The 24538-nt window shown below is 45.0% G+C and overlaps 1 protein-coding gene across 4 annotated transcripts in view; it reads right to left on the reverse strand.

Moving 5' to 3' along the window:
* Positions 1-17588: 17588 nt before the first annotated feature.
* pxk (PX domain containing serine/threonine kinase) overlaps positions 17589-24538 on the reverse strand; it is a 69626-nt gene continuing 62676 nt past the window's right edge. For 2 of the 4 annotated variants that reach the window (XM_034165024.1, XM_034165052.1), the window contains exon 18: positions 17589-17915. In XM_034165024.1, coding sequence (XP_034020915.1) covers positions 17719-17915 — 197 coding nt within the window. In that variant the 3' untranslated portion in view covers positions 17589-17718. The remainder of the gene's footprint in view (positions 17916-24538) is intronic. The other 2 variants (XM_034165031.1, XM_034165039.1) reach the window with 2 other exon arrangements.

The raw sequence follows: 24538 nt of genomic DNA on the forward strand, positions 1-24538 counted from the left end.
GTGCTTTATAAATAAAGATGGGATGACAGACTACTCACAGTGGTGGGTGAGGCGGATACAACCAGTGATGAATCTCAGGGCGCAGTGACACAGCGGGGTCAGGGACCGTAGACAACTTGTCAAAGCACACATATACTGTACACGACATCACCATAGTCAAATAAGGGCAGGAAGGTAGCAGTTATCAGGGGCTTCCAAGCTTAATTTGAAGATCAAGTGTTTAAGATGAACTTTAAAAATTGCTCCGTGTCAATAGTTAATCCCCAAATACTTGTAACTGCTGACTAGCTCGAGAACATCAATCAATCAATCAATTTTATTTATATAGCACCAAATCACAACAAACAGTTGCCCCAAGGCGCTTTATATTGTAAGGCAAGGCCATACAATAATTATGTAAAAACCCCAACGGTCAAAACAACCCCCTGTGAGCAAGCACTTGGCTACAGTGGGAAGGAAAAACTCCCTTTTAACAGGAAGAAACCTCCAGCAGAACCAGGCTCAGGGAGGGGCAGTCCTCTGCTGGGACTTGTTGGGGCTGAGGGAGAGAACCAGGAAAAAGACATGCTGTGGAGGGGAGCAGAACATGACCTCAGGCAGTCTCAATTGATGGTATATTCTCCAAGGAAACAGGTGACTTTGAGAAAAACATTATTTTGGATATTTCCGCATTCAAGACCAGTTTGAATTACTCCAGACGATTCTGCACTCCATCAAAAGCGGACTGCAAAAATTCAAATGCTTGTGTCACTGAGTTTGAACAGCAATAGATTACAGTGTCATCAGCATACAGATGATAGAAGATGTTTGATAAGTTTGCACGGGTCAGTAGTATAAATTGTGAACAAAATAGGTCCTAAAATTGATCACTGAAGAACACCTTTTGTGACCTCAAGGAAAGTGGATTTAACATCAGCTATCTGAACCATCGATTGCCATTTAATCCACCAGATGGAGGACCAGGCTGATCTGCTCATTCGCTGGCTGTTGCCAGAGCACCGCCACCTTGGTTAGTAACCAGACATAAATAAAAATCAATGTGGGCATGATGAATGTTTTTAAGAGCGTTTCAGGATAAATCTGCATTTTCTGTGCTTTTACTGTCCTGTTATATTTATTCAAACTCAGTCCCACATTTGTACAGCCACTATTTGTCAAAACAAATAGTGAAGAGGTTCACACACACTCGTCTTCAACCACTTATTCCAATTAAGGGTTGCGGGAGGGCTGGAGCCTATCCTAGCAGTCATACAGCGTCAGGCGGGGTCACCCAGGACAGGACGCCAGTCTGTCACAGGGCCACAAACAGACAAACAAACACATTCACACCCACTCGCACACCTACAGACAATTTAAAGATTCCAATCCACCTTTGGATGTGGGAGGAAACCGGAGCACCCGGAGGAAACCCACACAAACACGGGGAGAACATGCAAACTCCACACAGAAAGGCCACAAGCGGGAATGGAACCCATGACCTTTTCGCTGTGAGGCAACAGTGCTAACCACTAATCCACCGTGCTGCCCCAGAAGAGGATCAGATTTATATAATAGACCTGAATGAATTTGTTCGTCCCAGTCCAGATAGAAAATAATACCATCAGTTTGTCAAACACATTATGTGTCTGCCGCGACACCAGATACTAGTCTGATCCTTAATTCATTTCATTATGAAGTTAAAGATTGGAAATAATCAGAGGTGAAAGTAAGAGCTTCACACGCTCGCATCATATTAAAGATATTAATATTAAAGGCTGCTCTTAACCTGCCTGCAGCGCCGCTTTTGGGTGATTCTTTAACTACGGGCACTATTGGCCTTGTAAATGTAATTTCCACCACACCATTGTCTTACAATATAAAGCGCCTTGGGGCAACTGTTTGTTGTGATTTTGCGCTATATACATGTGCTCTGATGTCACTGTTATCTCCATAGAAACTACCCAAACAATCTTCATACAAACTGTTGAAAGGGACATTACAGTGTTGTGGTGGAAATTACGGCAATAGTGTGGGACAACTACATTTTGTTTAAAAAATCACAACAGTTGTATGACATTGAATACCCCAATTATGTTTTGATTATTTTACTGATATTTTATTCAGAGATATTTTAAAACATTAGAAAAAACGTTTCTTTACCATTCATTTTTATCATTGAAGATCAAAAATCTGGGTGTGAGACAAGCACAAACGGCAATATTTGCATATAATGATGCTGGAAAAAGGTGAAAAAGTCATCATAGACTACTAGAACAAATTTCTTAACACACTTTCATTGTAAAGATAACTATAAAAGTGTGAAATTTCCCCTTTTTTCTGTTTTTCATACAATATGATCAAAGGACATAATAAGTGCCCGTAGTCTAAGAATCACCCTTTTACGGAGTGCTTCTGTGTGAAAATATCAAATAATATAAATAAATAAAATGAAACAGCCACACCAGCCAGGCTGAAAAGAAGATTATTCCATAATTTCTAGACCAAGTTGAAAGAAATCTGAAAACACTAGTCTGCAATATTCAGTATATCATGGAGAAATTTATCTAATTTGTGTGTATATATTCTTATATTATTAGAATATACAATGTCAAAGTGACCCACCAAATTGAGACAAAAAACATTTCCTTTCTATGAATTTGCTCTGACAGAATATTTCAGGATGGAAAACCTGATGTGAAGAAAAAACTTTTTAGTGATTCTAACTGAATCACTAAACCAATGGTGAGATATTTATCACCAACAAAACATTCAGGCAGTAAAACTGAAGTCACTACTTTACAGAATACAGATACGACACAAACAATAAATCATTTTCTAAGCTTTTTCTATAATTTTAGTCATTTCCCCACATCATTAATATTATATATAATACACACTTATGAAAGTTCACAACACAATTTATTATTTATTTTTTATTTATTTAACCAGCTGAACAACAAAGCTTGAACAAGCTATGTCAGCAGCTATGTCGCTGTGTGGAGACACCATATTTGTAACAAATTTATAACAAGAGTCTGTGATTCACGGTGTCAAATGCCCCCGAAAGATCAAGAAACAGTGCAACACAAAACTTCTTAGAATCCAGTACCTCAAATACATCATTTAAAACTTTTAGAATAGCAGTAACAGCGCTATGCTGCTTCCTAAAAATCAGATTGAAAAGGGTTTCATATTCAATTTCCAATTTTAATTTATTTTGTTTATATATCGCCAAATAACAAAGCAGCCTCAAGGTGCTTAGGTTTAACCTTACCAACCCCTAGAACATTAGACATTGTGTGAATCTAGGAAGTCCTTCAATTGATCACAGAGCAACTTTTGAAACACTTTTGCCAAAATGCGTAACTTTGAAATCTGTCTGTAGTTAATCACATTTGAAGGTTCACCTCCTTTTAGCAGTGGAACGACAAAGGCAGATTTCCAAACTTTACGGAGGTTGTTCGTGCTTAGGGTCAAGGTCAAATTAAAAATAGTTTGTGACTGGAGGACCTATCTTTGTGGCCGGAGCAGCAGTGGGATTCGAGCACTGGACCAAAACTCTACCAGGTCAGCCAAAGGGGAATTCCCCGCTAGCCAAGCAGGAACATCTTTTCAATCCAGACTTTACCTTGCTACAAGTAGTTAGAGGCTCAGCAATCAGAGCTGCACCCAGCTTAAAAAAAAAAAAAAAAATGGACCCAAACCATCAGGACCTGCTGATTTTTTTTGGAATCCAACATCTTCAGCGCCCTGCAGACCTCACTCACACACACACACACACACACACACACACACACACACACACACACACACACACACACACACACACAGGTTTGAAATTTCAATTTCAATTCAATTCAGTTTATTCAACTTACTGAGCGCCAAATCACAACAGCGTCGCCTCAAGGCACTTCACAGAAAACAACTCAAAAACAAAACAAAATGGACCAAAAGATCAAAGAGCATAAGTAAAAGATTAAAAGCACAATAAAAGAGTAAAAAAGTAAAAAAATAAAAAGCATAGTAACACAATATGCTAATCATAAGACAAAACAAATGTGTCTTCAATCTGGACTTGAAAGTCTCCACAGAATCTGATTGTTTTATTGATGCAGGGAGATCATTCCACAGAACAGGGGCACAATAAGAGAAAGCTCTATGACCTGCAGACTTCTTATTCACCGTAGGGACACAAAGTAGTCCTGTACCCTGAGAACACAAAGCCCAGGCTGGTACGTAAGGTTTAATTAGGTCAGCTAAGTAGGGAGGTGCCAGTCTGTGAACAATTTTATAAGTTAGTAGCAGAACCTTAAAATCTGATCTCACTGGGACAGGAAGCCAGTGAAGAGACACCAAAATGTGTGTAATGTGGTCAAACTTTCTGCTTCGTGTCAAAGGTCTGGCTGCAGCATTTTGAACCAACTGGAGACCCCTAATGCTGGACTGTGGTAAACCAGAAAATAGAACATTGCAGTAGTCCAATCTAGAAGAGTTGAACGCATGGATCAGGGTCTCAGCATCAGCCATAGACAGGATGGGACAAATCTTCGCTATATTTCACAGGTGGAAGAAAGCAGTCCTCGTAATATCTCTAATGTGGAGGTCAAAGGACAATATAGGATCAAAAATTACCCCAAGGTTCCTCATTTTGTCAGTGTGATGTACAAGCCTAGGCCAAGTGTTAACTGGTCAAATTGATGCTGATGTCTCACTGGACCAAGAACCATCATATCAGATTCTGTAGAGAATTTCAAGTCCAGACTTAAGATGCACTTGTTTTCCCTTTTGAATGGCTAGTTGTATGGCTAGCATACTCATTTTATTAGTAAATGGAGCGTGTCGTAGCCTCAACTTTATCTAAATTCTGGGTGTTTTAGTGAAGCATAGGGCTAGTGGCTGACAAATTACACTGTATTTGTTGTCTTTCTGATGCTTTATTCTTTTTTTTTTTTCTTTTCTCTCTTTGAGGTGCAGCTCCATCCAGAGATGGGCGTGGTGTGTGTTTCTGAAACTGTCCTGTGTACCAGCAACATTTCCTGTATATTTGTTGTGAATTTGTGTCTCTATCATGACCCAAGCAGAGGGTCACCCCTTTGAGTCTGGTCTGCTTGAGGTTTCTTCCTTAGAGAGAGTTTTTCCTTACCACTGTTGCTGTGGGGGTTGGTAAGGTTAGACCTTATAGTCTTTCATTGGCCATTATTGCCCAAAAGGTTTGAGGTGAGCAGTACATGTGGCGTTGCTTAGGGTCTTTAGAAACAGCATTCTCAAGTTCCTCAAATGTGGGATAAAGGAGGAGGAGCCACTGAAAGTAACCCCAAAGTAATAAATTGGAAATTTGTGCCCAAATAAAATATTACTGTGTACTGAAAGGTATTGGTTTACTGATCCCAAAAATATATCTTAAGAAAACGTATTTGGTGGGAAAGGCCTCTTAAGAAGTCCCCCAAATAGCAGTAATTAAGGAGTTAATTAGCAATTTGAACGCATCAATGAAACTTTGGCTAAAACATAGATCGGAGTGACCAAAATCAAAATTGCTTACCTAAGAATCTAATCTTTGTGGGTTTGTTTACTTAAGAAGGGGGTTCCACTTAAAATCCCCCCAATATAATTATGAATGAGTAACTTGTGCCCAAATAAAATATGACATTCTATTTAAAGGTATTTGTGTACACAAAACAAGCAAATTAATCAACAATTTCCACAATATTTGCTGATGAACAACACATTATTCACATTGTTGTGTTTTTGAAATTATTCAGCCAGGTGCTATTAGTTTATCTGAATTATCCAGTATGTAAAATTAAACTCACCTCATATCAAATTAAAGCTCTTTCACAGTGTGAACATTTCAATCAGCATCAGCGAGGTGCCAAGATCCCCGGCTTCACCATCTGATGAGAGCACAGTCGTCATCACGATCCCCAACACTGGCAAAAAGCTCCTTCCTCTGGAACCAAGGCATCTGTAAGCTGCTGACCTACGAACCAGATGATGTTGTATGTATCATTCTCACGCTCCAGGCCATCATGCTTCAAAGGATGTTGGACAATTACTTTCTTGTCTGCATTTGCCCACATGGTGGCAATGAAAGCCGAGCGGGTGACATGACAAGTCAGTTCTGATTCACATGGTGGAAGTCTACTTGCATCCAAGCCCTTCAGTTTTTCTAAGGGATTTCTGGTTGTGGCTTTTGGGCCATAGGCCTTCTGGAATACCTTGTGTCTGAACTTGTTGAGAGGCATCTCTCTCTCCTTTGGTTTGTAAAATGTTAAAAAGAAGGACCAGTAAAAACGTGCTTGTAAATTGGTCTGGTCATGCAAAACGCCCCTAGACCCTTAAAACCCAGAATAACCCCCGGAGTTAAACCCCAAAAAACTCAGTTAAAATGACCAAGACTGAGACTAAAAAAAAAAAAAAAAAAACAAGTAGAGAAGTGACAAAAACAATATCTGATTATATAAAATATAGTACGTACTGTTTCTCTTCAAGTACAAGACATTTGTTTCTTTTAACCATACACACACGTAGAAATAAATCGGTATTTTCCAGTTGTCAGTCTGAAGTATTTGTAGATTTAAAACATGAAGTTTGGTTCATTGAAGCCTCCTGACTGATCTGTTTGGGGACAAACAGGAAATGTTTCATACTTTTGGGCCCCGGGACCAGGACTGGGAAACACTGAATTAATCCTTCTCTGTTTCACCATGAAGTTGGACAACTGATGAGGCAACAGAGAAACAGTTGCTCCGTCTCCAGTCAGAGCTGCCCGAGTCTCCTCCAGCGGCTCCTCACTGACGGACAGAAATGAAGTCTAAGAAAATGTTTGTGTTCATCCTGACCCATCTAAAGAAGTGATTTATATTAGAAATATTTTTCGTCTGAAAATGGAGGGTGTGTCTATAAAAGTCTAATTTGTAACTTATTTTTTTTGTTTTTGTTCCGTTAAAGCTGAACTCTGACTTAAAACATCTGCACTGCTTCATTTTATGTGTTTTGATGCACAGACAAAAACTCAACTGTCCAAATACTTATGGACCCAAGACTGTCTTGAATAATGTCTGACACTTAAAATTATAAATTTTATATGACGCAAAACAGAATTTTAAAGCAGTGCTATCTGATGTATTTCACGTGATGCTGTGACACTCATGTTTCACTTATTTATTTTTTATTGTGATTTTCATAAAAAACTGTTGTGTGGGCCGCTGAAGAGGAGGTACTGCTGGCCCACCACCACCAGAGGGCGCCCTGCCTGGAGTGCGGGCTCCAGGCACCAGAGGGCGCTGCCGCCGACGAAGGCTGTCAGGCTGACAGCTGTCACCCATTACTAGACACAGCTGACTGCACTCAGGACGGAGTATATCAGCAGGACAGCGTCTCCACCTCAGTGCCGAGATATCGCCTTGAGATTAAGGTAACCTACTCTGCTAGTATATATTTTGAGGACTCTGATAAACCGTGCTAAACTATTTCAGGACAGCTGATTACAGAAAGCACCTTGCTTGGATAAGTACTCACCTTCCTGCTTCATTATTTCAAGAGGTGGAGGCGGCTTCTCCCCTCTCCGTCTACTGGGTGCTGTCGCACCCATACCTGTGTGTTTGTGCTCTTTCCCGCCAGCAGTACCGGATCCGACGAGCGAAGGCAGTGGCCACCTGGGAATTCGGGACTTGGCGGTTCCAGTACTCCTGATTTTCGGTGGCAGAGGAAATCTGGGTGGTTCCGGTTCGACGGGGACGGACGTCTCCTACCTTCGAGCCTGCCCACACAACACCAGCAGATTTCGACTTACAAAGTATTAATTGTTGTATTGGTTGTGCCCTGTTCACAACAGTAAAACTTGTTATTCACCTTTCTCTATTGTCCGTTCATTGCGCCCCCTGTTGTGGGTCCGTGTACCTACACTTTCACAACAGGATATCTCGGCCAGCGTCATGGATCCCGAGGGGCGTCAACCGGCTGTTGAACGGCCAATGGAAGAACAGGGCGCAGCGGCGGCTTCGGGAGGGGTAATCGGTGAGTTGCAGCGGATCCTCACCGCTTTCACCACTCGGATCGATTTTATGACCGAGCAGCACGTTCTCCTAAACCGCAGGGTGGAGGCTCTCGCCGCACAAATGGAAGCGCGCCCTCCGGGCGCCGCTGCGGCTCTCCCTCCCGAGGACCCTGCGTGTGAGAATGACGTTCCACTGGTTGTTCAACGGCCCCTTCCTCCGTCCCCTGAAGCATACATAAGCCCTCCAGAACCGTACGACGGCTGTGTGGAGACGTGCGCGGACTTCCTTATGCAATGTTCGCTCGTCTTCGCTCAGCGTCCCGTGATGTACGCAGCTGATGCTAGCAGGGTAGCTTATGTGATAAATCTGCTTCGCGGGGAGGCACGCGCTTGGGCTACAGCGCTCTGGGAACAGAGCTCACGGCTCCTTCAGTCATACGACGGGTTTGTACGGGAGCTCAGAACGGTGTTCGATCATCCCAACAGAGGAGAGTCCGCTTCAACCGCATTACTGTCCATACGACAGGGACGTCGGAGCGCAGCTGCCTATGCAGTCGCCTTCCGCATCGCGGCAGCGAGATCCGGCTGGAATAGCACTGCCCTCCGCGCTGCCTTTGTAAATGGATTGTCTCTGGTCCTAAAAGAGCACCTGGTGGCTAAAGACGAACCGCGGGATTTAGACGGGCTCATTGATCTGGTCATACGGCTTGACAACCGGTTAGAGGAACGTCGCCGGGAGCGAGGCGAAGGGCGTGGCCAGGCACGGGTCGTCCCTCTCCCTTCCGGGTCCAATCGAGTTCCGCCGTCCCCACGCTCCTCTGTTCCGGCGCTCCGTGCGCTTACGGCTCCCCCTGCTGACGAAGCTATGGACACGAGCAGGGCAACATTTAGGGCACCTGAAGCACAAAGGAGGCGGGCCCACGGAGCTTGTTATGTTTGTGGCTCGAGTGAGCATATGGCAAACGATTGCCCCGAGCGGTTAAACTCCAACGCCCGCCCCTAGAGACTGGGCCAGGGGTGGGCCAAAACATGCACGTGGGACACACCCACATTGCTACACGACTCCCAGTCACGATCCTATATGAGGATTCAACCCTGAAAGCCCCAGCACTGGTGGACACGGGCTCTGAGGGGAATCTGCTTGACAGCAGATGGGCCAGGGAGATAGGGCTCCCTCTGGTGGCTCTTACCTCGCCTGTGCAGGTTCGGGCACTAGATGGCTCCCTACTCCCACCAATCACGCACAAGACACCTCCAGTAACTCTGGTGGTGTCAGGCAACCACCGGGAGGTGATCGAGTTCTTCGTGACTCAGGCCACCTCCCGTGTGGTTTTGGGTTTTCCCTGGATGCTAAAGCACAATCCCCGGATTGATTGGCCGTCCGGGGTAGTGGTACAGTGGAGCGAAACCTGCCATCGGGAGTGTCTCGGTTCCTCGGTTCCTCCTGGCTCCCAAGCTAAGGAGGAGGTCCGAGTCCCGCCCAATCTGAAGGCGGTGCCAGCGGAGTACCATGACCTCGCTGACGTGTTCAGCAAGGATCTGGCCCTCACGCTACCTCCCCACCGCCCGTATGATTGTGCCATTGATTTGGTTCCAGGCAGTGAGTTTCCGTCCAGTAGGCTGTACAACCTCTCACGGCCGGAACGCGAATCCATGGAGACCTACATCCGGGACTCTTTAGCTGCCGGGTTGATCCGGAATTCCACCTCACCGATGGGCGCAGGTTTCTTTTTTGTGGGTAAAAAGGATGGCGGACTTCGTCCATGCATTGATTATAGGGGTTGAACGAGATCACGGTTCGCAATCGATACCCGTTGCCCTTGTTGGATTCGGTGTTCACCCCCCTGCATGGAGCCAAGATGTTCACCAAGCTGGATCTTAGGAATGCGTATCATTTGGTTCGGATTCGGAAGGGAGACGAATGGAAGACGGCATTCAACACCCCCTTAGGTCATTTTGAGTACCTGGTCATGCCGTTCGGTCTCACTAATGCTCCCGCGACCTTCCAAGCGTTGGTAAACGATGTCTTGCGGGACTTCCTGCACCGGTTTGTCTTCGTATATCTAGACGATATACTCATCTTTTCCCCGGATCCTGAGACTCATGTCCGGCATGTCCGTCAGGTCCTGCAGCGGTTGTTGGAGAACCGTCTGTTTGTGAAGGGCGAGAAGTGTGAGTTCCACCGCACTTCTTTGTCCTTCCTGGGGTTTATCATCTCCTCTGACTCCGTCGCCCCGGATCCGGCCAAGGTTGCGGCGGTGAGAGATTGGCCCCAACCCACTAGCCGTAGGAAGCTGCAACAGTTCCTCGGCTTCGCTAATTTCTACAGGAGGTTCATCAAGGGCTACAGTCAGGTAGTTAGCCCCCTGACAGCCCTGACCTCTCCAAAAGTTCCCTTCACCTGGTCGGACCGGTGCGAGGCCGCGTTCAAGGAGTTGAAACGGCGCTTCTCGTCTGCACCAGTTCTGGTGCAGCCCGATCCTAGCCGCCAGTTAGTGGTTGAAGTGGATGCCTCGGACTCAGGGATAGGAGCGGTGCTCTCCCAGAGCGGGAAGACCGATAAGGTCCTTCACCCGTGTGCCTATTTTTCTCGCAGGTTGACCCCCGCTGAACGGAATTATGACGTCGGCAATCGGGAACTCCTTGCTGTGAAAGAGGCCCTCGAAGAGTGGAGACATCTGTTGGAGGGAACAGCCGTGCCATTCACGGTTTTCACTGACCATCGGAACCTGGAGTACATCAGGACCGCTAAGCGTCTGAACCCCAGGCAAGCCCGCTGGTCATTGTTCTTTGGCCGTTTGACTTCCGGATTACCTACCGCCCCGGGACCAAGAACCAGCGATCGGATGCATTGTCCCGGGTGCACGAAGAGGAGGTCAGAACGGAACCGTCGGATCCCCCGGATCCCATCATCCCGGAGTCCGCTATCGTGGCCGCCCTCACCTGGGACGTGGAGAAGACCGTCCGGGAGGCCCTGACCCGTGTCCCGGACCCCGGAAACGGACCAAAGAACAAACTATACGTCCCACCAGAGGCCAGGGCCGCAGTCCTAGACTTCTGTCACGGTTCTAAGCTCTCCTGTCACCCAGGGGTGCGAAGGACCGTGGCAGTCGTCCGGCAACGCTTCTGGTGGGCATCCCTGGAGACCGACGTCCGGGACTACGTCCAGGCTTGTACCACCTGTGCCAGGGGCAAGGCCAATCATCAGAAGACCTCAGGGCAGCTACAGCCACTGCCCGTGCCTCATCGCCCCTGGTCCCACATCGGCCTGGACTTCGTCACGGGTCTCCCGCCGTCCCAGGGAAAAACCGTCGTCTTCACGATAGTGGACCGTTTCTCCAAGGCGGCCCACTTCGTGGCCCTCCCGAAGCTCCCTACGGCCCAGGAGACAGCGGACCTCCTGGTCCACCACGTCGTCCGTCTGCATGGCATACCATCAGACATCGTCTCCGATCGCGGTCCCCAGTTCACCTCACATGTCTGGAGGAGCTTCTGCCGGGAACTGGGGGCCTCGGTCAGCCTTTCGTCCGGGTACCACCCCCAGACCAACGGGCAAGCAGAGCGGGCCAACCAAGAACTGGAGCAGACACTACGCTGTGTGACAGCCGCGCACCCGACGGCCTGGAGTACCCACCTGGCCTGGATCGAGTACGCCCACAACAGCCAAGTGTCATCAGCCACCGGCCTCTCCCCGTTTGAGGTGTGCTTGGGGTATCAGCCCCCCTTGTTTCCGGTGGTCGAGGGAGAGGTCGGTGTGCCCTCGGTCCAGGCCCACCTACGGAAGTGCCGTCGGGTGTGGCGTGCTGCCCGCTCTGCTTTGTTGAAGGCCCGGACGAGGGCGAAGAAACATGCAGACCGGCGGCGGGCCCCGGCCCCCACGTACCGTCCTGGGCAGGCAGTGTGGTTGTCCACCAAGGACATTCCCCTTCAAGTGGACTCCCCCAAGCTCCAAGAACGGTACATCGGTCCCTTCAAGGTTGTCAAAGTCATCAATCCCGCCGCAGTGAGGCTTCAGCTTCCGGCCTCACTGCGGATCCACCCAGTATTCCACGTCTCCCGGATAAAGCCCCATCACACCTCACCCCTCTGCACCCCGGGTCCGGCACCACCTCCTGCCCGGATCATCGACGGGGAACCGGCTTGGACCGTGCGCCGGCTCCTTGATGTCCGTCGAATGGGCCGGGGTTTTCAGTACCTGGTGGACTGGGAGGGGTACGGCCCCGAGGAGCGCTCCTGGGTGAAGAAGGGCTTCATCCTGGACCCGGCCCTCCTGGCCGACTTCTACCGACGCCATCCGGACAAGCCCGGCCGTGCGCCAGGAGGCGCCCGTTGAGGGGGGGGTCCTGTTGTGTGGGCCGCTGAAGAGGAGGTACTGCTGGCCCACCACCACCAGAGGGCGCCCTGCCTGGAGTGCGGGCTCCAGGCACCAGAGGGCGCTGCCGCCGACGAAGGCTGTCAGGCTGACAGCTGTCACCCATTACTAGACACAGCTGACTGCACTCAGGACGGAGTATATCAGCAGGACAGCGTCTCCACCTCAGTGCCGAGATATCGCCTTGAGATTAAGGTAACCTACTCTGCTAGTATATATTTTGAGGACTCTGATAAACCGTGCTAAACTATTTCAGGACAGCTGATTACAGAAAGCACCTTGCTTGGATAAGTACTCACCTTCCTGCTTCATTATTTCAAGAGGTGGAGGCGGCTTCTCCCCTCTCCGTCTACTGGGTGCTGTCGCACCCATACCTGTGTGTTTGTGCTCTTTCCCGCCAGCAGTACCGGATCCGACGAGCGAAGGCAGTGGCCACCTGGGAATTCGGGACTTGGCGGTTCCAGTACTCCTGATTTTCGGTGGCAGAGGAAATCTGGGTGGTTCCGGTTCGACGGGGACGGACGTCTCCTACCTTCGAGCCTGCCCACACAACACCAGCAGATTTCGACTTACAAAGTATTAATTGTTGTATTGGTTGTGCCCTGTTCACAACAGTAAAACTTGTTATTCACCTTTCTCTATTGTCCGTTCATTGCGCCCCCTGTTGTGGGTCCGTGTACCTACACTTTCACAACAAAAAACCCTTTTTACATTCTCAAAGTATATTTTAATCAGATGTTCAGTTGATAATCATCGTTCTCATTTGCTCCGATTTTATAATAAAGCAGAAAATCTTTTTGTGACATGAAACTGAAGCAAAAGCTTTTGACATTTGACACGCACGCAATAAACAAACAAACCATAAACATTTTTTTAAAAAGCCAACTTTTCCAAACAGTTAAAGTTTTTTTTTTTTCCTTCATCCTCCAGTGATAAAGTAAAAAAAAATTCTGACATTCAGTTGAAAAACTATTATAGGATGAAAAGCTTCACATCAGAAATGGAGAAACAAAGTTACATGTCGTTGAGTGTTAAAATGAGGAAACTGTGGCTCCTTCATTCATCAAAATTTCTACATCATCAAATCAACTTTCAGCTTTTACTGCTTGAGTCTGACAGAGTTAAACAGATTTAAACAACAGGAAACAAACATCAACATTTTGGACAAATTCAAGTTCCTCAGAAGTGAAACTTTGCTGGTTTTCAGTTTTACAAACTGGAGTCAAAAAGCTTCAGATTTTTTTAAAGCTTCAGTGCATTTTGTGTGTTTGTTTCCCAAACAGAAGGTTTGAGTCCCTGCGTCCTTTTCTCCAAGAACAGCCAGTGTAAAATTTGTGCCAAATCAACAAACAACAAACCAGTGAAACCTGCGCGAAGCTGCTCCCCCATTCAAAATATTAATGTAGCACTGTTGTTCATTTGTGCTGTTGAAGCTTTGGAGTGATTCAAAAATACATTTTCTGACCCATGACTTCACACAGCCCCCCCCCCAAATGTCCAAATCTCTCCAAACTGGTCTCTATCGTTTGTACTGTTAAAATAAACATTTGTGCCTTTATGGCTTTTACAGCCTATCAGCCCCCCCATGACACGTCCAAATCACCCCGAACTGGTTTCTGCTGTTTGTGCTGTTCAAATGATTCATTTAACTGTAGCCCTCCGTGCACCGGAGGGCTACAGTTGATTAAGCAGTTGATGTGCGACGGCCTCCAGCGGTGGGATCGCCTGCAGCCTCCTGTGGGCTCAACCCCCCTGCCTTCCCCGGAGCGCCATCGCTATCTGCATGTTTTCTTTCCAAAAATGATCTCAAAATCAGAACTGGGAAGCGGATTATTAGGGTTTAGTGGTTTGTCTGTTTCACAGTTTTTTTATGTGAATAATTCAGTCTTTAATGTATATTTACAGCGAGAGTGCAGCTCAAACCAAAGTCAGGTTCCTTGTATTCTTGTGGATACTTGGAGAATAAAAGTTATTCTGATTCTGATTTGGGGACAATTTTTAAAGGTCAAGATGAAGGTCAAATATTGCCAGAGCGCTTCCTCCACACCTTTCAGCGTTTAAAGAAATGGAGATGACAGAAAGATAATGTCCTGTTTATGGTCTTTGTCCGCTGGTTTCTCACATCTCCGAGTGGATTTTCACGTCGCACTTCAACAGAATCAGAGTCGGTGTGCGAGTCACGAACGAGCTACAAGAGGAGAATGCACACAAAAACAAACAAACAAACATCTTCCAGCGACGTCCTGGAAGTATTTTCCCTGTCATGAATCAGTAACTTCACCTCAGGAGAAGGTTGGACGCTACATGTCAAAGGTCACATGACTGAGCTAGCAGGATGGTGCAGCAGCGTGACATCATCAGCGCTCCACAGAAACATCCAGCAGCGCGCAGCGGTTCGATTCTCCACTAAAAAACAAACCCCAACACCTTTCAGCTATGACCTCAGATCAGATGAGACAACCCGCTGAATTTAGGCATATTACTAATTACTAATCATATTACTAATTACTAATCAGAAGACCTCAGCCCCCCAGGCTGCACCCGTCTTCCATACGTAACACTTCCTGTGCCCACCTGTCAGATGGGGATTCAGCACTGGGCTCTTCCATCTTTGCTTACCGCTACCGAGGGAATCCTGAGTCAGTCAGAGGGAATCCGCGAGCTGATGTCACACAGTCCTGAGGGAATCAAAGAGGGAAGAGCCCCGCTACCGAGGGAATACTGGGAGTCCTTCTGATTGAGGCTCGCACCGGGACCAGGCCTTTCCCAGAGTCGGTTTGTCTGGGAATGCAGATGGTGGTAAACGCTCTTTAATTAGTGATATGCTCAAATTCAGCGGGTCGTCTCGTCTGATCTGAGGTCATAGCCGAAAGGTATTTTTATTTTGAGTTCGCTCACAGTACTCTCAGGAGGGCAGTGAGGCAGGGCGTGAAGCCTAAGTGAGGCTGCAGGCAATCCCACCGCGGGAGACCGTCGCACGTCGACTGCTTAAATCATGACGTGGACAAGTGGTGCACAGAGGTCTAACAGGTAGGCTGTGGGCTAACAGTTAAGCAAATTATTTTAACAGCACAAACAGCAGAGACCAGTTTGACGCGATTTGGACGTGTCATGGGGAGGGGGCGCTGAGTGACATCACACGTGTGAAAAATAAGATGCAAAAGCGTATAACCATAAAAGCACAAACGTTTATTTTACCAGCACAAATGATGGAGACCAGTTTGGAGAGATTTGGACATTTTTTTTTGGGGGGGGGGGGGGGTGCACAACCTCACAGGTCAGAATCACTCAAAAGGTTTAACAGCACAAATGAACAACAGCGCTGTTTTAATATTTTGCATGGGGGGGGGGTCAGAACTTAGCCATCATGTGCAGGTTAGCATGTCTGGATGATGCCACCAATTAAAATCAGTTAAAATCCAGCACACGTGATGTCTTTCATGAGGCTCCAAATCATTTTCTGTGAGGAACACGACCTGCATGACAATTTATAACAACCTGAAACTTTATTTTACAAGCTACTTCCTGAAAAAAACAACCCACCACTAGCCCAATGTGAACTTTATCACTTTGTTACAGCAGGCGACTCAAACATCTGGTCTGGGGGCCGGGCATGGCCCGTCACCACATGATGATTCTTTTTTTTTTTCCCCCTCAGTAGAACATTTCTTCCCACTTTGTCCTTCAGAGTAACCTTCCAGTTACACCACAAAATCAGAAAATCAAAATTTCAGATATGTTTTTTCTGTTCCTCCAAAAAGGAAAAGAAAAAACAAAACACCAATGTCCCGAAATTAGCCTGAAATGTGCAGCTGCTTCAGAAAAAAACCTCTGGACTGTTTTAAGTTGACTGAAGTTAACTGAAGTTTGTGCCACTAAAATAGGAACAGGTTTGAAAACCTGGTAGTGTGTAAAACCTGGTTGTTTAGCAGCAGCCATCAATGAGATGCTTCTCTTTAAGACGCTGAATCTTGTGGTTCTGCAGGTTTGTCTCCGTGTTCTGCTGCTGATCCAGAGTGAGGTCCAGGTGGCAGCGGGACAGCAGACCAGTCCACCACCTCCTCAGCTCGTCCAGGATCAGTCGTCCCAAACTCAAACTGCAAAGGGTTCTGGACACACGTCAGAGTTTCCTCTGAGTTAAATGGACGTGTCCAGCACGGTTCCTAATCATATGGCCACGTCACTGCAACCTCCTGGACAATCCAAATCCAGAACCACGCTACTGCGGATCCCTCTGCTCAGAATCCATTTGTCCTCTCATTCAGCAGCAAGAACCCAAAGTCCAGCATCCAGCTAGTGGAATGCCGTCGGTGCTGCCTCAGACCTGAAGGTCCAACTGCCTCGTCCTCATGTACAGACTGAACCCACGTGCACCAAACTGTCAGAAGTCAAATCGCTATCTGCATATTTTTTCCCGAAAACGATCTCAACCTCAGAACTGGGAAGCGGATTATTGGGGTTTAGTGGTTTGTCTGTTTCACACCGTTTTTTTATGTGAATAATTCAGTCTTTAATGTATATTTACAGCGAGAGTGCAGCTCAAACCAAAGTCAGGTTCCTTGTATTCTTGTGGATACTTGGAGAATAAAAGCTATTCTGATTTTGATTTTGGGACAATTTTTAAAGGTCAAGATGAAGGTAAAATATTGCCAGAGCGCTTCCTCCACACCTTTCAGCTTTAAAGATATGGAGATGACAGAAAGATAACATCCTGTTTATGGTCTTTGTTCACTGGTTTCTCACGTCTCCGAGTGGATTTTCACGTCGCACTTCAACAAAATCAGAACCGGCGTGCGAGTCACGAATGAGCTACAAGACGAGAACGCACACAAAAACAAACAAACAAATATCTTCCAGCGACGTCCTGGAAGTATTTTCCCTGTCGTGGATCAGTAACCTCACCTCAGGAGAAGGTTGGATGCTACATGTCAAAGGTCACATGACTGAGCTAGCAGGATGGTGCAGCAGCGTGACATCATCAGCGCTCCACAGAAACATCCAGCAGCGCGCAGCGGTTCAATTCTCCAAAGTCCACCTGCTGCTTTCGTGACTTTATTTACAGCTTCCACCAATCTCCAACAAAAGAATCGAAGAGAAAGAACGTTCTGATTGGTCAGAAGTAAAAGCTAGGTTTTTTCCCCACTGGTCGCTTTGAACGATTTATTTAAAAAGGTGGAGCATAAATGCATTAAAAAGCAGAAGAAGCAATAAAAGCTCAATTTATTGTTAATTATTATGTTTTTCACATTTGAGGGAGAAACGACATCAAGCTCGTCAACTCGCCCAGACCACGGCGCCGCAGCGGCGGGTCAGCGGTGTCGCCGCGGCGCCCGTTACCAGATGGAGGAGCATGGTGGGAGGGCAGAGGTCAAATTACGGGTTTGCTGCGGTCAGCAGTCTGAGCCTTCTTCAGGCGGCCTTTGCTGAAGGTCTGGATGGAGCTGAGCAGCGCTGAGCGACCTCCTCCAGCACCATCTGTGGAGGTCACAGGGGGAGGAGCAGCATGGGAGGAGGAGTCTGATGGAGGAAGAGGTGGCGGTGGAGGAGGAGGAGCATTCTGAACTCCTGAACGAAACAGAGGAGAAGAAAGAAAGAAGTATGAGAGCAGCTTAGCATCACAACAGCCCGTGTAGTAGAAAATATATCTCGAATTGACATGATGACAAGTCACAGCTACGATAAATACACAACTGACGAGTCAGTCAGTACGAACTTTGGGTATACAGATTTTGAATCTTGTTCAATCGCCAAGTTTGAAAAAGGAGAGACACGTAATATTTTGGACAAGTCCCCAAACAGATGTTTGACACTAGCGTTTATCACTTTTAAGTACTTCGGCATAAAGAACCATTTAACGGTTAATTCATGATTTTTAATCTGGAATGATGCCACAAATGAAAAACTGCAGAGGCGGTTAGGGTTTTGTTGGGGGGGTGGGGGTGGTCAAGAAGTTTTGGTTCTAGAAGCAAATCTGAGGACAAATTCCAGAGTAAGAATGATATTTTTATATTTTTTACTGATGATTGATATATATATATATATATATATATATATATATATATATATAAGTAAACTGAAGTAAACACAACCTGTGAATGTAGGCAACTTGTTTTGTTCTAAGATATGTCATACATATGCTCACAACTAATCTGAATTTACTAAAAAAAATACAGCGAACATGAATACATGCAACAAAAGGAAAACTAGCTAAACAACAGTAATACTGGCGTTTGTGTTGCTGAAATAGCACCAATTCAACACATCAGACAAGCAGTAAAATGAATTTCAATTTTTCAATTTATTTTCCTTTATATAGTGCCAAATCACAACAGAGTTGCCTCAAAGCGCTTCACACAGGTAAGGTCTAACCTTACCAACCCCAAGAGCAACAGTGGTAAGGAAAAACTCCCTCTGAGGAAGAAACCTCAAGCAGAACAGACTCAAAGGGGGGACCCTCTGCTTGGGCCATGATACAAACATAAATTACAGAAATAATTCACAAAACAATTCACGGACAAATATATAAGAAATGCTGTTGGCGCACAGGACAGGAGGCTCGCCAACACGAATACAACTCACATCCTTCCCACTGTAGCCAAGTGCTTGCTCACAGGGGGTCGTTTTGACCGTTGGGGTTTTACATAATTATTGTATGGCCTTGCCTTACAATACAAAGCGCCTTGGGGCAACTGTTTGTTGTGATTTGGCGCTATATAAAAAAAAATTGATTGATTGATTGATCTCTGGATGGAGCTACACCTTAAACAGAGAGAAAGAACAACGCAATAGAACAATGCACAAACGAGGGGTGTTTGGTGAGCGACATCATGATTTTCACATCGCACTTCAAAAAAAAGCTGTTGCCATACAGACCAAACGGCGGGAAAAAGGGTCAATTTATAACGGAGTTTGTAGCATTATGGCAATAATGCTCAGTCAGAGCGCCAGCCGCCTCGACCCAGAACACCTCAGCATCACTGGGGGTGAATCTGTCCACAAGTCTCAGTGTCTTGGTATCAATCTTTGCACACACTCTGTCTGAAAACTGGGCCAAGCGCAAACCAGGATTTCTGGTTTTCAATCATATGAACTCATGATGTCAGCATTGGGCACCACACTTACTTGTATTTAATGTCACTTAAGTGACGTTCTCACAGCTTTAGCTTCTATCTCCAAACAGCTCCTAATTTAGAGACACGTACGCACCGTATTTTGCAGAGTATAAGTAGCTGTTTTTTCTTTACTAGTTTGGGAAGTCCTGCAACTTATATACTGAAAAGTCATGCATTTATTACTCATAATAATTATAGTAATGATTCATATCGGCCTTTCACAGGAATCAAAGCACAAAACAAAATAAACTCCAATAATAAAAGAATAAATGCCATATATAAAAAGCACATTACAACAACACACAAAAATTCCAAATTAAAGAAGTGACAATACAGAAAAAAGGCTGCGACTTATATATGGATTTTTTCTGCTTCAATAGGCTTTTTTTAAGAGATGCGACTTGTACTCTGAAAAACCTGGTATGATAACCAGAGTCTGAGACATTGCATAAAACAGCACGATTTTAACTGTAAAGATCGTAACTGTGGCGTGAACAACGGTCCAGAAAGAATCATCTTGCTCTTTTAGGAACATTTTGGTTAAAGAATTATTGGCATGTTACAATAAAAAGCTTATACTTACAAATGAATCATGTAAATATACGTCAAACAAATGGTTCAACAAAAGCTGCAATGACCAAACAAATCCACATTTCACAGTTAAGAGAACAACGTCACCTGATCACAAGCAGACAAAACAACAATCAGGCACAAGTCACAATCTCCAATGAGAACAGCAGCTCACACCCGGGGGAGGAGCCAGACAGTTGCATGTGAAATGTTGGGTTTTTTGTTTATCATATTTGTTTTTATAAATTCATTGCAGATTGTGAGTTGTTTTAAAGATGTGCGTACACCCTTTTCCAGATAAATTTCAGCTCACTGATACAAATGCAAGCTGTATCCAGGACAATATTAGCTCCTCCCACAGGGGAAAGAATAGAAAAAAATTAAATAAAATCAGGCTCATATTTTCAGGGCGTTTAAGATTATTTGGAATGTTGTTATGGTCACGTTTGTGGGTTGACGTGTTGCTCACAGTTACAGCTCCCCGTGTCTGACAAAGCCTTGGTTTCAGTGTTCTGTGATTCTTTACGTCTCGTTCCAGATGATCTTGAATCTCTCACTCACCGCTGCATTCTTTACCATTTGGTGGGTTGGATGTAATTTGCTACTTGAAGAAGGCCGCATGAGAATATTTTCAGTTATACAGCAACTCCTGTCTCGGCTACAGTTACCAACTCTTTCTGAGCTCACATAGAACAGAGCTTTGGTTTGTCCAATCAGATTTCACCCTGCTGTCTCCGGGTGAAAAATCTTCTCTGAGGCCTTCAGTGAGTTCCTATTGGGTACAGTGCTATGGAGTGTCATGTTCTTTATCCAGTCAAATTGTGACTTTGCTGTGTTGGGTGTGTTCTTTGATGGTCCGTTACCTGCTAGCTGGCTAGTGGCTAAATCAGCAGTATGTGTGGGTCTGGGATCCAGTCAGCTAACCAAAGCTAGGCTCTAATTCATTTAAAACTTGCGTTATTAAAGTTTGGATTTTAGGTGAGCTGTACCACCCAGTACTGCAAATTTCCGCCCGGCTCTCCCGTTCACATTAGTTGTCCCGCCCACCACGGATTTTCCCCCCAAAAAATGAACTGAAATGTTGCTGAACAATGTACCAATTCGATCACATTTCAAGCTTATAGAGTTGTACTTTTGTTTTATTTTGCAATTTCAACCAAATAATTAAATATATATATTTATATATATATAGAAATATATTTCTCATTTTCTTCATATCTAAGCGCAAACAGCAGTCAGCTGCTTTCAGCGCTCTGTGAAGCCACAGAACGCTGAAAGCAGAGATTATAGCTGACAGAGACGCACTCCGCTCTGACTTAAAGGGAAAAAAAATCCTGCAGAAAAATGTTTTATAATCCAGAGTTGCTTCTGTGTCGGCAGATACTGATAATATACTCAGACGTTTCCAGTTTATTTTAGTTTAAAGGCTCCTTGTTTTCAAAAAGGTCAAAGGAAAACAGACGGTATATTAATGTGTTTTTAACCTTTCCAATGTTATTTATTTTATTAACTTAGACTTTGACAGAAACATTAAAAAAAAGAACTTTGGTTTTACAAATATTACAACATAAATTTAAATTTTTTTTGTCTATTACAACCCCTGGCAAAAATTATGGAATCACTCAATTCTGAGGAAAAAATGATAGAATCATGAAAAACAAAGTAGTATTTTTTTGCACCACCTCTGGCTTTTATAACAGCTTGCAGTCTCTGAGGCATGGACTTAATGAGTGACAAACAGTACTCTTCATCAATCTGGCTCCAACTTTCTCTGATTGCTGTTGCCAGATCAGCTTTGCAGGTTGGAGCCTTGTCATGGACCATTTTCTTCAACTTCCACCAAAGATTTTCAATTGGATTAAGATCTGGACTATTTGCAGGCCATGACATTGACCCTGTGTGTCTTTTTGCAAGGAATGTTTTCACAGTTTTTGCTCTATGGCAAGATGCATTATCATCTTGAAAAATGATTTCATCATCCCCAAACATCCTTTCAATTGATGGGATAAGAAGAGTGTCCAAAATATCAACATAAACTTGTGCATTTATTGATGATGTAATGACAGCCATCTCCCCAGTGCCTTTACCTGACATGCAGCCCCATATCATCAATGACTGTGGAAATTTACATGTTCTCTTCAGGCAGTCATCTGTATAAATCTCATTGGAACGGCACCAAACAAAAGTTCCAGCATCATCACCTTGCCCAATGCAGATTTGAGATTCATCACTGAATATGACTTTCATCCAGTCATCCACAGTCCACGATTGCTTTTCCTTAGCCCATTGTAACCTTGTTTTTTTCTGTTTAGGTGTTAATGATGGCTTTCGTTTAGCTTTTCTGTATGTAAATCCCATTTCCTTTAGGCGGTTTCTTACAGTTCGGTCACAGACGTTGACTCCAGTTTCTTCCCATTCGTCATTTGTTTTGTTGTGCATTTTCGATTTTTGAGATATATTGCTTTAAGTTTTCTGTCTTGATGCTTTGATGTCTTCCTTGGTCTACCAGTATGTTTGCCCTTAACAACCTTCCCATGTTGTTTGTATTTGGTCCAGAGTTTAGACACAGCTGACTGTGAACAACCAACATCTTTTGCAACATTGTGTGATGATTTACCCTCTTTTAAGAGTTTGATAATCCTCTCCTTTGTTTCAACTGACATCTCTCATGTTGGAGCCATGATTCATGTCAGTCCACTTGGTGCAACAGCTCTCCAAGGTGTGATCACTCCTTTTTAGATGCAGACTAACGAGCAGATCTGATTTGATGCAGGTGTTAGTTTTGGGGATGAAAATTTAAAGGGTGATTCCATAATTTTTTCCTCAGAATTGAGTGATTCCATATTTTTTTTTCCTCTGCTTGGTCTAAAAAAGTAACTGTTACTGACTGCCACAATTTTTTTTTCCTGATTTCTTATAGTGTTTCTTAAAGCCAGAAAGTTGCCATTTGAAATGACTTTAGTTTTGTGTCATGTCTGTGATCTGCTTTTTTTCTACAAAATTAAACAACTGAATGAACATCCTCCGAGGCCGGTGATTCCATAATTATTGCCAGGGGTTGTAGTCTTTCTTTCAATGCATCTTAAACCACTCAACATTAGTTAAAATAGGGTTTCCCAATAACGTTTTAGACATATAAGACCCTACAGCTTCAGGGGGCTCTGCCCCCTCGACCCCTTGACCTTGACCCCCAGGATGTGAGTCGCGATCACGTGATTTACCCGGCACTAAAATGGTTCTAGCTAGAACCCTGGCTGGTGGTCGTATGTTAGTTACCCCTGGCAGATCCCGAGCAGTCGGGAAAGCAGGCTGACTGGGTGACTGTGAGGAGGAAGCGTAGCCCTAAACAGAAGCCCCGTGTACACCGCCAACCCGTTCACATCTCTAACCGTTTTTCCCCACTCGACGACACACCCACCGAGGATCAAACTCTGGTTATTGGCGACTCTGTTTTGAGAAATGTGAAGTTAGCGACACCAGCAACCATAGTCAATTGTCTTCCGGGGGCCAGAGCAGGCGACATTGAAGGAAATTTGAAACTGCTGGCTAAGGCTAAGCGTAAATTTGGTAAGATTGTAATTCACGTCGGCAGTAATGACACCCGGTTACGCCAATCGGAGGTCACTAAAATTAACATTAAATCGGTGTGTAACTTTGCAAAAACAATGTTGGACTCTGTAGTTTTCTCTGGGCCCCTCCCCAATCGGACCGGGAGTGACATGTTTAGCCGCATGTTCTCCTTGAATTGCTGGCTGTCTGAGTGGTGTCCAAAAAATGAGGTGGGCTTCATAGATAATTGGCAAAGCTTCTGGGGAAAACCTGGTCTTGTTAGGAGAGACGGCATCCATCCCACTTTGGATGGAGCAGCTTTCATTTCTAGAAATCTGGCCAATTTTCTTAAATCCTCCAAACTGTGACTATCCAGGGTTGGGACCAAGAAGCAGAGTTGTAGTCTTACACACCTCTCTGCAGCTTCTCTCCCCCTGCCATCCCCTCATTACCCCATCCCCGTAGAGACGGTGCCTGCTCCCAGACCACCAATAACCAGCAAAAATCTATTTAAGCATAAAAATTCAAAAAGAAAAAATAATATAGCACCTTCAACTGCACCACAGACTAAAACAGTTAAATGTGGTCTATTAAACATTAGGTCTCTCTCTTCTAAGTCCCTGTTGGTAAATGATATAATAATTGATCAACATATTGATTTATTCTGCCTAACAGAAACCTGGTTACAGCAGGATGAATATGTTAGTTTAAATGAGTCAACACCCCCGAGTCACACTAACTGTCAGAATGCTCGTAGCACGGGCCGGGGCGGAGGATTATCAGCAATCTTCCATTCCAGCTTATTAATTAATCAAAAACCCAGACAGAGCTTTAATTCATTTGAAAGCTTGTCTCTTAGTCTTGTCCATCCAAATTGGAAGTCCCAAAAACCAGTTTTATTTGTTATTATCTATCGTCCACCTGGTCGTTACTGTGAGTTTCTCTGTGAATTTTCAG

The sequence above is a fragment of the Thalassophryne amazonica genome, chromosome 3 (genome assembly GCF_902500255.1).
Source record: "Thalassophryne amazonica chromosome 3, fThaAma1.1, whole genome shotgun sequence".
Classification (NCBI taxonomy): domain Eukaryota; kingdom Metazoa; phylum Chordata; class Actinopteri; order Batrachoidiformes; family Batrachoididae; genus Thalassophryne; species Thalassophryne amazonica.